The sequence below is a fragment of the Tigriopus californicus genome, chromosome 1, assembly GCF_007210705.1.
Source record: "Tigriopus californicus strain San Diego chromosome 1, Tcal_SD_v2.1, whole genome shotgun sequence".
In the NCBI taxonomy this organism is placed as follows: Eukaryota; Metazoa; Arthropoda; class Copepoda; order Harpacticoida; family Harpacticidae; genus Tigriopus; species Tigriopus californicus.
Genome location: NC_081440.1, coordinates 7,610,729 through 7,626,116, shown reverse-complemented (window position 1 = coordinate 7,626,116; position 15,388 = coordinate 7,610,729). Strand labels below are relative to the sequence as shown.

General features: G+C 40.9%; 1 protein-coding gene across 1 annotated transcript; it reads right to left on the bottom strand.

Annotated features, from left to right (window-relative positions):
- Positions 1 to 6,669: 6,669 nt before the first annotated feature.
- LOC131890380 (serine proteinase stubble-like) lies at positions 6,670 to 8,373 on the bottom strand. Its single transcript, XM_059239719.1, has 3 exons — positions 8,074 to 8,373; positions 7,064 to 7,924; positions 6,670 to 6,973 (listed from the first exon to the last, which is right to left on the bottom strand). Exons 1-3 carry the CDS (start codon positions 8,371 to 8,373, stop codon positions 6,851 to 6,853), a joined length of 1,284 nt encoding a protein of 427 aa, XP_059095702.1. The 3' UTR covers positions 6,670 to 6,850.
- Positions 8,374 to 15,388: the final 7,015 nt, after the last annotated feature.

Genomic DNA, 15,388 nt, shown 5'->3' with positions numbered 1-15,388 from the left:
GGCTCAACCTTTGATTCCTTGCACCCCACAGTTAAGGAAAGACATTATTCAATATTTTTTGTTGAAACTGCATACTCCTACTTTGATGTTTTGTCGGACTTCTTTCTTTTCCAATACTTTGCTTGAGATTCCTGAATGCAAAATTTTGGAAAAATGCTTGCATCTTAAAAATACAATGAAATTTGTGAATCCATATTACTTTGACGCCCAACCATTTTTGATATCTATGTTCAATTATTATGTACATCTGTTGATTAATAAACAGTTAGCCAGAATCGGGTTTGCTATTAGCTCTATTTTTAAAAGCCGTGTTATTCCTGAAACCTCCAAAAGAAAGCAAAAAAATTCTTTCCAAATTTTAGTTCTTACAATGGCTTTAAGTTGGTTTCCATAGATTTGACATGGCATAACCGATTTTCTCGCAACCTTACATTTTGACATGCAGTTCAGGTTCAAAGTTTAAGATACAAACGTTTACATGTACAGTTTTGTTTGTTTGAGACCGCGGATCCTCAAAAGTAAGGATTTGATATCTGGTAAAAATGATAGGTCTTTTGAAGCTAAAAAAGGGTTAGGACAGCTATCTAAAACAGCAAACTAATTGACAAATAATTCCAACAAGGGTAAAAAATGATGAAATAGTAAAACGCAAGCATATGGCAATTAAACAAAATACAATAAAAAGAATCCTACAATTTCGACCAAAGTCTAACTAATCTGTCCTGACTTTCTTGGGCTGGCTTTTAAAATGTCGAAGAGATTTCAACCTGAGCCTTGAATCATTTTTTATCCATAAGTAAGCATTATTGCATTATGCCTATAAAGATTACTTATAATTTGAAAAAAATATTATTTGTAGATCATGGTTTGATGGGACACCTCCAACCGCCTCCAGAAAGACTTGAACGCCTTTAAGACTGCCTAGTTAGACATGGCGGTCTTTTTGACATTCACGGCCATGATGAGGGAGTCCACTTTTGGGTGGAAGACCCAGTTCCTGGTGTTGTAGTGGCTGTTAAGGGCCGGGATGACCTTTACACCAAGAATCCGGCTATACTAGGTGACATCCAGGTTGCCATTGATCCAGATCAGTGGAAGTCGAAATATTTTGGACTTTTTTAAAATTTGGGTAATCACTGAAGTTGCTAGTGGCACTATGCGTATTCTTGTCCCTGTAAACGGTGCCCCTGGCAATGCTGAAGATGAGTGCGACGGTCCTGCCGCTGTCGCCAGCCTCGATCAGCAAAATAATTTTTTCGCAGATTTTTTCCATCATAGTTTTCAAACACAGAGAGGCAAAACTAAGATCAGCTGTTGAAACAAAATGTTTTGCTAGACGTGCCAAAAACCCCTGCAATTCTTTTTTTAGAATATATTTTTTGGTCATTGTTCCACAAAATCTTAAAGACGCGTCCGAGGACTCGTGGCACACCCTGTAATTTTTCAGAAAGTTGAGAAAACACAAAAAGTTGTCAAAAATTGAAAAAGTTGTGAAATATGCAAAAATGGGAAATTTGCAAAAAAAACCAGTTTCGATGATGCAAAACAATTGTTACAATGGGGAAAAGGTCGTTTTAGCCCCTTTCAACACCTTTGCTGCATCTTCATCTCTTATAAATCTAGGCACCCAACTGTATTTACTAAGCTGTCATCCATTGAGTTTACAGGAAGTAAACATTTGATTTTGAATTTTTTTCTTACAAATTAGGATACGTTTTCAACAGATGTCATGGTAAACAATTGACTCTCTTCTGGAGCCTACTGTCTTTACTACTGAGGGTGCTTTTGTTCACAAAATAATTTTGCGTCGGATCAAACCATGGACAGTTGCAGCTCAACCATAGAATGAGCTCAACTGAAAGCTCTCTTTTTTTGTTGGCTTTCCAAACCGAAAAAGGGAGTTGAATTTGATATTCCAATGAGGAATGATCTTTAAAGGTTAGGTGATTCCATTTTTTTACGTTCTGCGGGGAGATAAAATAGTGTCACAAGGCTGTTTGGGCACTCTTAGGCGGCTTGGACTATCTTAAACCGTTACATGTATTTTTTCATAGCCTTTTCATAGCCTTAATCATGAATGTTATAGTTTTGAATCAGAGAATAAACTTTTTGGCACATGTTTCAATCAAAACAATGTATTAATTACTCACCCATGAGCCAAATATCTGCTTTTTAAGTTGATGTTGTTAAATCTACTGGTCGCCTCCTGTGTGCTCATCCTATCGCAACAACAAAGCCAAATTCACTCTGATAATCAGTTCCGTTGATTTAACACATTTATCGTACTTGACGCTCATAGCTTTTTCAGGCAAGTAATAAATGCTTTTTTGGATCAAAATGTGTGCCAAAGAGTTTATTTTTTATTCCAAACAATCACATTTATGGTTATGTTGTGGAAAAGGTTGTTTCTAAGCATTTTCTAGTGTACTTCGACAAGAACCTGTTAAATAGACAGTATGGCTTTCGTCCCGAATTAAGTACAAACCATGCCATAAGAAACTATCTAGATAATTTATTAAAGCATAGACATTATAAGTTCGGACTCTCCATATTTCTTGACATTAAAAAAGCTTTTGATTGTGTGGATCACGAGGTATTATTACTCAAACTGCAAGCCTATGGGGTCAAGAATAGGACTCTTCAATGGTCAAAGACTACTTATCAAATCGCTCACAACTAATACAAATTGGTAGCATTTTGTCAAGGCCTCAAGGCCTCAAATGCGGTGTACCCTAAGGGAGCATTTTAGGTCCGTTGCTTTTCTTGGTTTATGTTAACGATATGCCGAATTGTACTGGCTTTCATTTTACCATGTATGCCGATGACACGACGCTACAGCATTTTGGAGACAATGCAAGAGAGGTCGAACAGGAGGCTAATGAGTGGTTGGAGGAAATCCATCTCTGGTTTAACATAAAACAGACTTACATTAAATGTCGCGAAAAGTAAATTTTTAGTATATAATCGCACAAAGCAGAGATCCATCTTCAATCTGGGTTGTGGGGGCTACAGTTTAAAGAGAATTGGCAAACGGTTTCCTGAAAAAGCCACAAAATTCCTCGGGCTTTGGCTAGACGATGAATTGTCTTGGACATTCCATATCACCAATGTACAAAAATAGATTAAAGCGAACTTTATCTAATTTTAGCCACCATGGAAAACATCTTCCAACAAAAATGAAGCTACTAATGTACAATTCACTCGTCCAAAGTGTATTTGATAACGGCCTGGAATTCTTTGGAGAAGCGAAGACAATTGACGAATGAGTCAAAATTCAGAGGAGAGCTGTGCGTTGGATTGCAAAAGCCCATTGGAGGGAACACACGAGCCCTTTATTCGACAAATTTAAGGTGCTCAAACTAGAAGATCTGAGAAAGATCAAGATTTTAAGCCATATACAAAAAGTACTGATGTTGGGGGAGGGTGTAAGGGAAGCGGATAAATATAGGATCGAAAGGGACGACTCTCTTCACAATAGGCGTGGTTTATGGCTTTATGAGCCAAAGTGTTGTCGAGAGTGGATGAAAGCTCTCCCTGGGTATGCTTTCCCTCACCTCTTTAATTACTCAGTTATCCCGGATGTACACTTAGTTATGCATTCACTTGAATATAGCTTCTTTATGGCTTCATTGATATTTATGAAATTTTCAGTGACCACTCAACTAAATGTACCTTGGATGCTTTTAAAATATTTTTTTAATCTGCTTTTTTGAGGATTTTAGATATGGTTGGACAACGTCTTAGGGAGAGGTTAGAAAGGTTGGGATTGTACAGTACTCAGAGAAGGTACGAAAGGTATCTGATATTGTACGTTTTCAAAAGCATTCATGAGCTTTGTCCCAACCCAGGATTTAGGGTCAATTGTAGTGACCGTAGAGGCTTAACGTGCGTTTTGAGACCACCTTCAAGCCTTTGGGAATCCAGGCTAGTAAATCCAACTCTCTTCTTTCACGGGCTCCTTCATTGTTCAACTTGCTGCCTTCAAATATTCGTAGGGGGTATGTAGGCGTTGATCCAGTAACAGGATTTAAGTCAGACTTGGACAAGTTTTTAACTAAAATTCCTGATCAACCCTATACTCAAGGGCTAGTCAGATCCGCTAACTGTAATTCGTTGGTCGATCAAATGATATATGAAAGTTAAGAAAAAAAGTTTTTTTTTCGTCTTGAACTGCTGGGATTCCAATCCCAGTAACGGTAAGGAATTCCTCAAAAAAATATTGTTGGTAGACCAAATATTGTATAAAGCTTAGTGGAAACAGCTAGATAATTCATAATCTTACAGTTTAATTATACCGGGGATTATATTCTTTGCAGTGGTTAGTAAAGCCAGTGAAAAAATAACCAACAAAAATGCTGAAATGTTCTGGATGAGGATTTAATCCTTCGTCTGATCATATTGCATAGAATTAGATAAAAAGGTCCCAAACAAGGAACAACAAATAAAGAGGGAAGCAAATAAGGACGCAAATGACAATAAAAGGTCAAAAAATCTCCTAAAATGTATAAAATAGTAAGGAAAAGTATAGCAAAATTGAAAAAAGGGAGAAAAAACTGAAATTCTCTCAAAAGCTGTTTCGAAAAGGCAAAAAATGTTTTCCAACAGTGGAGTCAATGTAATTTTCTCCTCATTAAGTTTAGTGATTAAAAATTGCATCTTAAATAGGCGACTTGGTCAGGACATCTGAATAGTGTAGCCAAGCGATTTTAGAGGCAATGCGAACAAGGCAAAAGTATTTAAAAATATATAAATCGCTTTTCATCTGTATAGCCGTAACTCTCAACAAAGGAAAGGAAATTAACTGCCACTATTGGAAACCTTATTTCATTGTTGTCTGTTCATGAATGGCTGGAACGTAAGTTTCCAGTCAATAGGTAAGACAAAGGAGATTACGGCATATCAAATCTTGGCTTCTTATTGTTTTGAGTCAAGATTATTACCTAAAAATCCGTAATCTATTATTATTACTGAAAAGGTATTTTCAAGGGTAGTAGCTCTCTTTGCGTTCAGCCAGGTTCCTGGTTAAGCTTATTCAAGTTTCGAAGAGAAGCTCGGGCAAGCCTTCACTCTTTTTTTCGAACTTCATGCAATCGAAAGAACTGCCATTGAAAAGCGTATCTTTTAATTAAATTGAACGTGTTTCGGCCTAATATTGTTTTTATGTGTATTAAGCCTTGGGAGATAATTTAGGTTTTTAAAAGTGATTAATCGGATGTGAAATGTTGATCAAGTGAAGATTAGATAAAAGTAAAAGTAAAAGCAAAGGTTATTTCATGACTATTTATTTGGGGGGTGTGAGGAGAAAGGGTGCAATCTTTTTCTTAAACTATCTTAGGGAGGGTGCCTTCTCCACGGCAAAAATAATGTTTTGACGGTTGAAGCTACGGGTATTCCTTTGCTCTGGAAATACTGGTATTGGTGTGACGAGAGGATGTAGTGGGTGGTCAGGGGTATCAGGGCTTTCCAGTACTCTAGGGTAGCCTTTGCGCCCGTTTGGTTCATGGAAGGGTAGCTCAGACTCTTGTTGAGTTCCCCAATACATAATATCCAATCACTTAGTTAAGTCCCACTTTAATGTCGTGTTGAGCTTGCAAGAAAGGTGTGGAGGAGGACTGGGTGTTGAGGATAAGTGTCAGAGTGGTCTAAATAAACAAAAAATGTCTGTGAAATACGGAATGATAGCAGCTTTAATGTTCTCAGACCCCTGTTTAGACCTCGAATTGGTGAGCCTCGGCCAAGCAGGGAGGCCGGGAAATTTTTGCTATAGACAGTGTCGTGTCCAAAGGGTCCTTTGGAGAAAGGCCGGGTAAGATAATCGAAACCAAGAACCCGTGCCAACCACTACACCACGTCTCTTCCCTCAAGGAAAACACAAAATGATAATCCCATTATTTTCTGTTATTAGCTTTGGCAAAATCAAAGCCCTAGAAAACACCAGGAGCTAAAGGAAAAAATATTCATGGCATATTGCAAGAAGTTTATTTTGCAATCTGATGTGGCACTTCTACTTTTTTATGGGCCCTCTGACAGGCCTTACTCTGGATATTAGCCCTGGAAGTACAAACCCAAACTGAGACTCAAAATAGATTGAGCAATCATCAAAAATAGAGTGAGGATCGTGTTAATTAAAACAATTACCCTTCAATTAATGGCTAGACCCCTCGCCAATCTTGGTTCATTGTCAAATCACATATAGTCTTTGTCAATAAAAAGACAAAGAATAGTTTTAACCCTTTAATTTATCACATTTGGAGATTACACATCGTGCGACGTTGCAATATCCACAAGGTAAAGAAATATTCCACGGGTTTAATATGTGTAGAATCTCAAACAAGCTTAACAATCTTATTTCAACTTATTTTTGTTCATACTTTCTAGGGGAACTTCGCTGGAGCTACCACAAAAAGGAGTTCCCTTTGGAATCTCAATGAGATCGCGAATTGGGGTATTTTCTAAACGATTTGAATGATGGTGAAGCAAGCCTGTCATCCCAAATTGAACTGTCCCAGAGTATCTAACGTCAACAGTCATTTGACCATATCATAAATAAAAATATTCAATGGGACAGGGATTTTTCGGGGAATTTGAGCTCCTAGTTTTCTGCGATCCTTTGTCAATTACAGTGATTCGAACGAACGCCCAGTGCGATTATTAGTAAAAGTTTCAAAATCAAAGTTGTACAAAGTATATTATTCGATGATACTTTCAGATACATCAGACGACAACGTTTGTCAGCCATTCTCAAAAGGTAGGAACCACCTGGGTGATGACGTTGACTAGTAAGCATCAGTGATTTTGTAGGCAGAGCCTCACTGACCCATCGTTTGGAAAGAATGTAGAATAGTCATCCCTAGACGATGTTTTGTTGAACCCATGATGAGAAATGAGCTATATTAGTGTACACGCCCGGTAATTTTGGTCGTGCACATGAAATGCCCCACGAAACTAAACCAATCAGAACACCACGTCCATCCTGAAAGAAAGGTTAAAACAGTTGAAATTCAGCCTTTCATGGACACCTATAAACTCCCCATGCGATCCCCTTGTGAATGCGAAGACTTACTTTCTGCGTGACGAGTGGTCCCCCACTGTCCCCTTGACAAGAATCCTTCCCGCCCGTGACGAATCCAGCGCATATGAATTCCTTTTGGAAAATGGTCTCCTTTCTGTTGTTTTGACGGAACCAATCTTGGCACGAGGTGCTGTCCACCACTTCCACTTCCACTTCTTGTAATCGAGCAGGTGTAGATAGCTGGCCATGGGCGGTGCGGCCCCACCCAACCACAACAGCGGGTTTGTCAGTGAAGACCTCATTAGGAGACGGTAAACACACGGGAATGATATGTTGGCGGTATTTGACATCACGATTCAAGCGGACCAGAGCTATATCGTTTTTGAAAGTGGCTGGTTCGTAGCCCTTGTGCTCAATTTTGCGCTCCACCTCATAGTCCTCATGAGGAAAGGGCTCACTTTGTTCTCTGACGTTCCACTCGCCTAAGCGAACTCGCATCGACGACACAGGAGTTGAATAAACGCAATGAGCAGCGGTGATCACCCAACGTTTTCCAATTAATGCACCACCGCACGAGATTCGTTTGCTCAGAAATGATTGTTTGATCAAGGCCGCTTGCCAAGGATGGTGGCCGAATGCAGAATCGTGCCCACCGACGATGCGAGCCGATTTTTTCCCGATACTGTTTTGTTGTACTATTTGACCGCACTTGGCGTTGTCAAGGGCCCCAAGGTCGGGGTCAATTCGATCGATTTTTTCGCGATCCACACAGCAAGTCCAGATGAGTCCCCCATTACAGAGGTCCATCGACTTTTTGCCCGAAATAGCACAAGTAATGCTTAAAGCGCAATCAAACTTTTCACCACGATACCAACTGGACTGCTTCCATAGCTCAATAATGTGCTCAAACCACTGGCCATATCGTCAAAAATGCCCCGAGATTGTGAGGATGGTGATGAAACGGTATCNATGCTTAAAGCGCAATCAAACTTTTCACCACGATACCAACAGTGGTTTGGAACCAAAGAGAGGCCTCCATTTGAAGTAGAAGTACTGTCTACCACTGGACTGCTTCCATAGCTCAATAATGTGCTCAAACCACTGGCCATATCGTCAAAAATGCCCCGAGATTGTGAGGATGGTGATGAAACGGTATCATCACTCGAAGAATTGGATACAATTCTGGTTGCATGACTAGCTTCTTGATCAAGGTCGTTGGCAGAGCCCTCGTCGCTTTCTGTGTCTACAGAACGGTCTATGGCTAGGTCGGTAGAAACTTCGACGACCAGTAGCCAAGCGAAAACCATCCACAATAAGAGCGAAAGTAGGCTGATATGATTGGTTTTCTTGATCACCGACATTCTATAAAATCACTTTAGATTGGTTGGGCAAAGGGCCTTGACGGGTTCAATTCATGAACCTGGCCTTGAACAAAATCAGTATTTGGGTGGAGATCTTGACACACATGGCACAACACTGGAAGCTCAATCGTTTCAGTGGCACTCACAACAAGGACATGATGACCCAACTGTTGAATGACCATTGACTAGATATCCAAGTGTTTGAAGAAGTAGTAGTTCTTGTAGCAAGTCTCAAACACAAGGACAGAGATCATCCAGACCAGAAGTTGGCGGAGCACCGATCGGAAGTCTAATCCATGCTGAACAGGGGATAACATTCATCAAGCGCCAGGCGTCGCTCGAGAGCACAACTTGTTCCGGACCGCTCGGGATCTTGGTACTCGTAGTAAGTTACTTGTTCATCGTGCACGGCTGGCCTGGAAGGCGACGTTCGCCAAGCTAGATATCCATCCAGAGGGTACCTACATACTGTATGTATGCGCTGTTGTGCACACACCATAATACAAAATCGGATAAGGGAACCGCATGGTACGTCAAATTGTGGTACTATCATCGGTGGGGACACGAATATTTCTCAATTATGACTTGGATCCCTTCACCCACAACCACCGCTAGCTAGGCTTGCCATGACCATGCGTTACCGACCGCCGCGGCCATGGATCTTCCTTCCTTGGTAGCTTTTCGGAGCATGCCTGCCTGGTACAAGATCGAGTGTTGATGTCCTGTACGCAGAACTCGTGGCGTTGGCCCAAAGAAAGTGAAACCTTCCCAATCATCTGGATAGAAATAACTAAAGGGCTACAATAAGTGAGTGCTACTACCTTGGTCAAGTCAACACGTGTGGCTTCGATGCATCTTCCGTCTCCATGCACTATCCGCAAAATAAATAAACCCGCCGACCCTGAGTATGTCAAAAAATTAGACCAACCAAGTCTTTGGCGGAGAGGGTAATGCCCAAATTGTGCGAGGAAGCACAGGCATTCCTTGAGTTCGCTTTCCCGAATTTCTGTACTCCAGTATTGACGCACAAGATTTGAGTGGGTTTTTCCTTTTCATCCAGGGCATGCAAGCATCCTTTGGAATGTCTGTCCTCCAACTTTGTTCGCGCTCGAAATGGTGGAAACTGCTACTGGCCGTTCATTGCCGCAGCCGAGGAGAACCTACCCGACGACATTGACCTTGTAATTAATGCCAGTGGTTAAATAAGGGGCATCTACCTCTATGAATACGAGAGTCCTTCAAGAAAACCGGACCAACGAAAACCAAGACAACTGACGAAAGGAAAATAGTCGGGTTGAACTGGTTGCTTTACTCAGCTCGCTGGATGGTGTTGCCCGCCTCGTCTTTTAAGGACGAAGAAGCTCGGCAACGTTTACTTGATTAGGATGACCTTAGCGAAGAAGAAAAATACCACATTACAAGGCAACTTCCGTGTACTTGTTTTTGAAACCAGCGTCGTCCTCAAGTTGGAAGAGATTCAACGAAAGTGACGTTGATGGTCAATGTTTTTGTCTCTTGCCAGTGACAAGTATGCTTGATTTCTGCTCCATTCGTTTGGGCATTGACTCGAGTTTCATACAAAATACTCAAAATGATACCTATTCTGTGGGTCCATTCAAATAAGCCTTAGTGGCTTTGCCTTGGCAATGGAACTGGAAGTGCTGTACGTAGTTCACTCCTAAAGCGGTTTGTTGACCACGGAGGAAAGTACGCATAAACTTAACTGCGTAGTTACCCTTTGCAAATGGATGAAGACGAGCGAGGAGGTGAAAATTCAACTGGATTTTTTTCAAAGGCATGTCATTCCCTTTAACAAAAAAATGAGTGAGCAAATGGTGTTTAGTGTTGACCCACTTTCAACTTTTATTCAACATCCAAATATGTGTTCGTTTTTGTTGACTACTTTCCTGACAAATTTAAAGAACGAAAGTAACTGAGTCACAGCGTCAGTAGTACTGATGCGTGCAGTACAGCCATTATCGTATGTCTAAATGGTTTAGGGTCTTGTTCAAATTGAGATTACAATGAATTTGATCGCTTCCCATGTATGATGTATAATAAATCAATATTCGACCTTAAAACTTAGACATAAAGGGACAAATGTCCTTGTTAGGCTACATGTCTTAAAAGCTCAAAGTTTTTTCTGCTTCTAAATAGTTTCGAACCCCTACCAACACAGAATATGGTTGCCCCTCTCGTGCAGAGCAGAGATTTAGGTAAGGTATTGTTTCATGTGAACGTTTAGCTTATCGATGTTCTACTACCACTTATATCGATTATGAAAGCAACACAGGACGGAAATTGAGGTTCATAAGATACGCTCAAGCACAACTGAGCAAATTTCTAAAGCTTGCTAATTTGACATCACGTGTCCAAAGCACGAGCATTCGCTTGAACGATTGATTGACCTTCAACTCCCCGAATGAGGTTTCCCATCCATTCTTAAATCCGGTGCGAGCAAATAGCGTAGGCGTTAAATTCGAAGGAAACAGTCCTCAACAATCGGAATACAAAACACATGGGCAAATCAGAAATCCTTTCATACATGACTTGTCAAACGGTCATATCTTGCCAACAGAAAAAGCTTCCAAACAGTTTTGCTCTTCCGTTCTTTTTCTAGGAAATGTAATCAAATTTACTGAGTCAACCAGGTGAAACTGCGTCAGTCCAGGTTGTCATTGGACACAGGCAGGTGGGTTGACGCATAACAGCCGGTCTCTTCCCCTCTCCTTCCTCTGTAGGTCCGGTACGAAGATGGCAAGGAGCTAAAAACATCTCTCTGATTGTCCAAAACCATGAGGTCCGATACCAATGATCGTCAGCTGAATTGGAAACAGCCTTGGACGATTTAGGTTATGTCTTGATTAGCGTTGTTATATTAGAGTGAGCCCTAAATATGGAGCAAAAGACGGTGAACGTGGGTACGCCCATATTGTTTCTACAAGATTTCAAAGACATTCCCAACGCACTGCTGAGGATTTTTGGCTTGCCTGTAGTGAGCTTTGATGACAGTGAACCTTTTTCAATCAACAAGGTGGTGATGTACTTCTTGGGTGTGAATATGTTCCAACTTGTCGGCATCTTGGGCCTATCCTTCTTGGCCAGCTTAGTGATGGTGTCGCTGATTTTGCCCAACTTGTACTTTCGTGTAATGCTTCTAACCGATGCCAATACTCCCAATGAAGATCCAAGCCGAATTAATGATCTGCTTCTTCTGAAACAAAAATTAGAAGAAGCTGAAACGAGGCTAAAGCTTATGACCGATAATCATGATAACCAAAGACAGTTCAATACTGACGCTAATAATGACTACTGGTCGCAACGGTTTGCTCCAGAGTTTGAAGCTAAGACCTAATTTGTGATTCATAAAATTATATATGTATATGTACGAACCAGGGCACTATTACAAATCATATCAAAACTAAATTGATGTCCTTCTGAGTAAATACAGATGCTTGACAAAAAGATTGAATGAGTTATTAACCTCAGCTCAGAAGTGGATCAGTTGAAGACACCGCTAACACATAATCCCTGAAGCAAAAGTTATTCCAGGACAAAGGAAAATGGAGCTGTTCCTTCAGGTTTCCAGTGCTCAGGCATGACTCATCGGGTCTCATCCACCGTGTCTCACTCGCTCAATGATCCTGGCTACATCAGAGCTGTTCTGTCGATTTTCCCGACGAAGTGCTCACATTCGTCGGAGAGAACTGGAACGCAAGGACAACAATTTATCCCTCAAGGTAGCGGAAGCCATGTCTGTTGAAAAAAGGTCAAGTGAATGAAAGACCGACCGTCCCTACTGTACAATGTACGGAATACTTTCAAGTGGGGACAGAGAGGCTAAATTGGGTTCAACCGGGCCAGCGGCTCCACCATGTGAGAGTAAAAGTAGAGGTGGGAATAGTAGTTTGTGCGAGTACTTTCGTAAGTGAGTAAACCCGGGAGATGCTGGCCGTGGGCTTTCAACGGGCCGTACACCTAGATTCAAGCTTCAGGGAACGACGAGTGCCTTGGCCAAGAAATCCAAGGATCTTAACCAGTACCCACTTCCCATCTCGTCAGATTTGGATCAGTGCCAAAAAGGCCGCAAAAGTCTTTAACGCGATAAAGCATCACAATCGTCTTCTTCAAAACAAAGGAGAAAAAACGCCACCAATCCGGCAATAGTCCGGACGATTTGGCGATGTCAGAAATCAAATTTCGCCAAAACATTCGCTTAAGGAAGCAAAAAATCGATCTCGATGTTGTCAAAATTTCGTCAATGTGTCTTAAAATGTTATAAGTTAAGCGTAATTTGTGCTGTGCCTAAAATGGCAGTTTTGACCACTGCTTTCAGAAATATGTCCGAGAGCTCAATACTGGCCAAGAGAAACTTTATAAAGTAGCTTTGAGCCAGCAGTCCCTGGGGCATACTTACAGTTGAGGAATGAGTCATTCTAGAAAAATGCTTTCCACCCACCCAAGCAAGCAAGCAAGAAAGCAAGCAAACAAAGTGTACCTATCTACCCTTGCTGCTCTTGTAAGAGGAGGTCTTGAGGTGTAACCAATTAAACGTGATCAATGACAACCACTTGAAGTTCCAAGTCGTTTTACCACATGTTTATTGTTTATTGATTAAGGCACTCTAGCACTCTGGAAGGTGCATGAAGATTATGGCCAACATAAGCAATAAGGAAGAAATACGGATTCACAATATGAATTTGATATTGAACGCAGATTTAAGAAAAAATACAGTCTCTCTTTGTCTAGTGGGGGTGTCTTATACAAGCAAACAAGTCAGTCTCTCGAAGTCTTTGTCGAATGACTCTGACGCATTGACTTGTGAAAATGATCACATAATAATTTTGCTTTTCTGAAAAAGTATGTGAAACATGAATATTGGTAATGGCAAATAAAGAAAAAAAGCAGACAATTGCCAAAACAATGGTTGAAGTGCATTCATTGTACGATTGAAAATAGTATGATCAAGAGAAGCTAAATTCAGCCCAAAGCTTTAAGGCAAATACGAAACCATTTTCGGGGAAACCATTAAAGCATAACCCTGCCAGGGTAACCCTTTGAAGCGGAGCTGACGATAATTGATATACCCTTAGATAACAAAAGTTTGTTCTTACTAACGATGCCCTATTTACTTTGTAACGAACCCTATGCTTCAATGAAAAAAAATATTTTACTCCCGCAACTATACCGGTACATGGCTTTTTGTCACTATTCATTGATTGGGAGGACGGAGAAGTCGCCAAGGAACTTTCCTAAACTAAATTAGAAAACCAACCTTCATTGATATCATTGTTTTGGCAATCTTCTGGCATTATCCTTAACTGAGGGCCTTCAAAGAAATCAATTCAAAAATTGTCAAACAAACACTTGCCAAACAGAATAACCAAGGGCATAGAAACGTATACAGGGCGTCTCCATCAACTGTTCATAATTTTTCTCTAACTCTATATCAATATGATATAAAATGCGACAACCAACCGGAACGAATTTCTGTGTTTGGGTTTATGTTTGAAGAAGTGCATCGACAAGACCTGAGGAAAAAGTCTAAACCATTGCATTATTTTCTATTCTCTCTGATCTGCATTTCAAAACAAGGGCCACTTTCCTTTTACAAAAGTGTTCTTCTCCCGGCTCGTCATTTTAATATTATAACCAAAGTGATTGGTTCGTCGAGCATTAGTTGTTAGCTTTTCCCAGTTCCGTTATACATTGGTACGAGGGGTTCTGTTTGAATGTGTTTACACCCTCAAATAGACGTGAATCAGGCACAATTCGTACCTTAGAGCGCAATTTGGAATCGACCCAAGTAGATGATACCCTCTAGATAACAATGATTCAAAAGCACGAAAACGTCTTGTACTCGTAATTTGAGCTTGATCACTTTTTAAATTTGATGTGACGAACTTTCCACAAATAAAGCACCTCAAAGTGTCTTTTCTGACCCATTGAGGTCACTTACCATAATTGTTGATTGCATTTCTTCATACCAAATTATGAATTTCATATCATTGATATTAATGCATAGGTTGGCGAGGACTGAGGCTTTGAAAATTTCTAGTCCGTTTTTCCTGGACATATTTTAGTCAAATTTTTCATTTGCTATTCATAGTTAAAAGAAACTATCAACTGAATAATTGACAATAGTCGTCAACGAAATCGATTGACAGTGCCTTGGTATATTTTTTCCTCGTGACGTATGATTGTTCTCTGGAAAGCTTTCAGAGTTGAGCCTCAACCCAAGTCGGTCTGTTCCACTCAAGAAAGGTGTTGACCAATACTGCCAAAAGCTTGCCAGAGTTTCAGGCCCAAAAGTCCTCATTTTTCTTCGAGTTGGACCCTGTCCCAAGATCTTTTGATCGTTCCATGCCCACATGTAGGGGTGTATGACTGTGCGTTCGTTGTACGTCCACGTACCGAAAACAGAATGTATGTATGTCATTCGGTAGCAAGTATGAGCAAGAGAATGAGCAAAGCACGGTGGAAGGAAGTCTGGGTTGGGTACATACACCGTACCCAGAGCTCACACAGGTGAGAGAAGGAAGATCAGCTTGAACGGGACAATCAAGTATATGTGCAACTTTTGAGTGGGAGCGTAGGTGACGTTGCCCATGGGAGTGTCTCTTTTCTCACTGTCCCTCGTTGATGACGATCGGGTGGCGAGTGGCTATCACCCAATCTCCTCTGAGCTTGCTCCCTAGAATTCATGAGAGCAAAGGTTGCCAACAATGCTGATCGGTCCAAAAATATCGGCCAAAGGCTATGGCTTTCATGCTTTCGTGGGCTAGGCTCTTACATATGTAGTGTACGTACATGTGTCTGCTGTAAGTAACATTGCTGGCGTTGGATTCCCAACCGGAAAGGGACGGAGGCACGGACATTTGGGCGGGTTGCTCCTACTCAATCGTTAACATCCTCGAAGTCAGAATTTGGCCGAGGCTTAGAGGTTCATGAGTAGGTTGGTCCAAGTACGGCAGCCAATAGTTTACTTGATCGAGTGTGCTTTCTTAAGCCTAGG

Coding starts and splice junctions, on each gene's coding strand:
- LOC131890380 (XM_059239719.1), bottom strand. CDS start 8,373: ATGTCGGTGATCAAGAAAACCAATCATATCAGCCTACTTTCGCTCTTA. Junction 7,925..8,073: donor GCTATGGAAGCAGTCCAGTG/GTAGACAGTACT, acceptor CGATATGGCCAG/TGGTTTGAGCACATTATTGA. Junction 6,974..7,063: donor GACCACTCGTCACGCAGAAA/GTAAGTCTTCGC, acceptor CCTTTCTTTCAG/GATGGACGTGGTGTTCTGAT.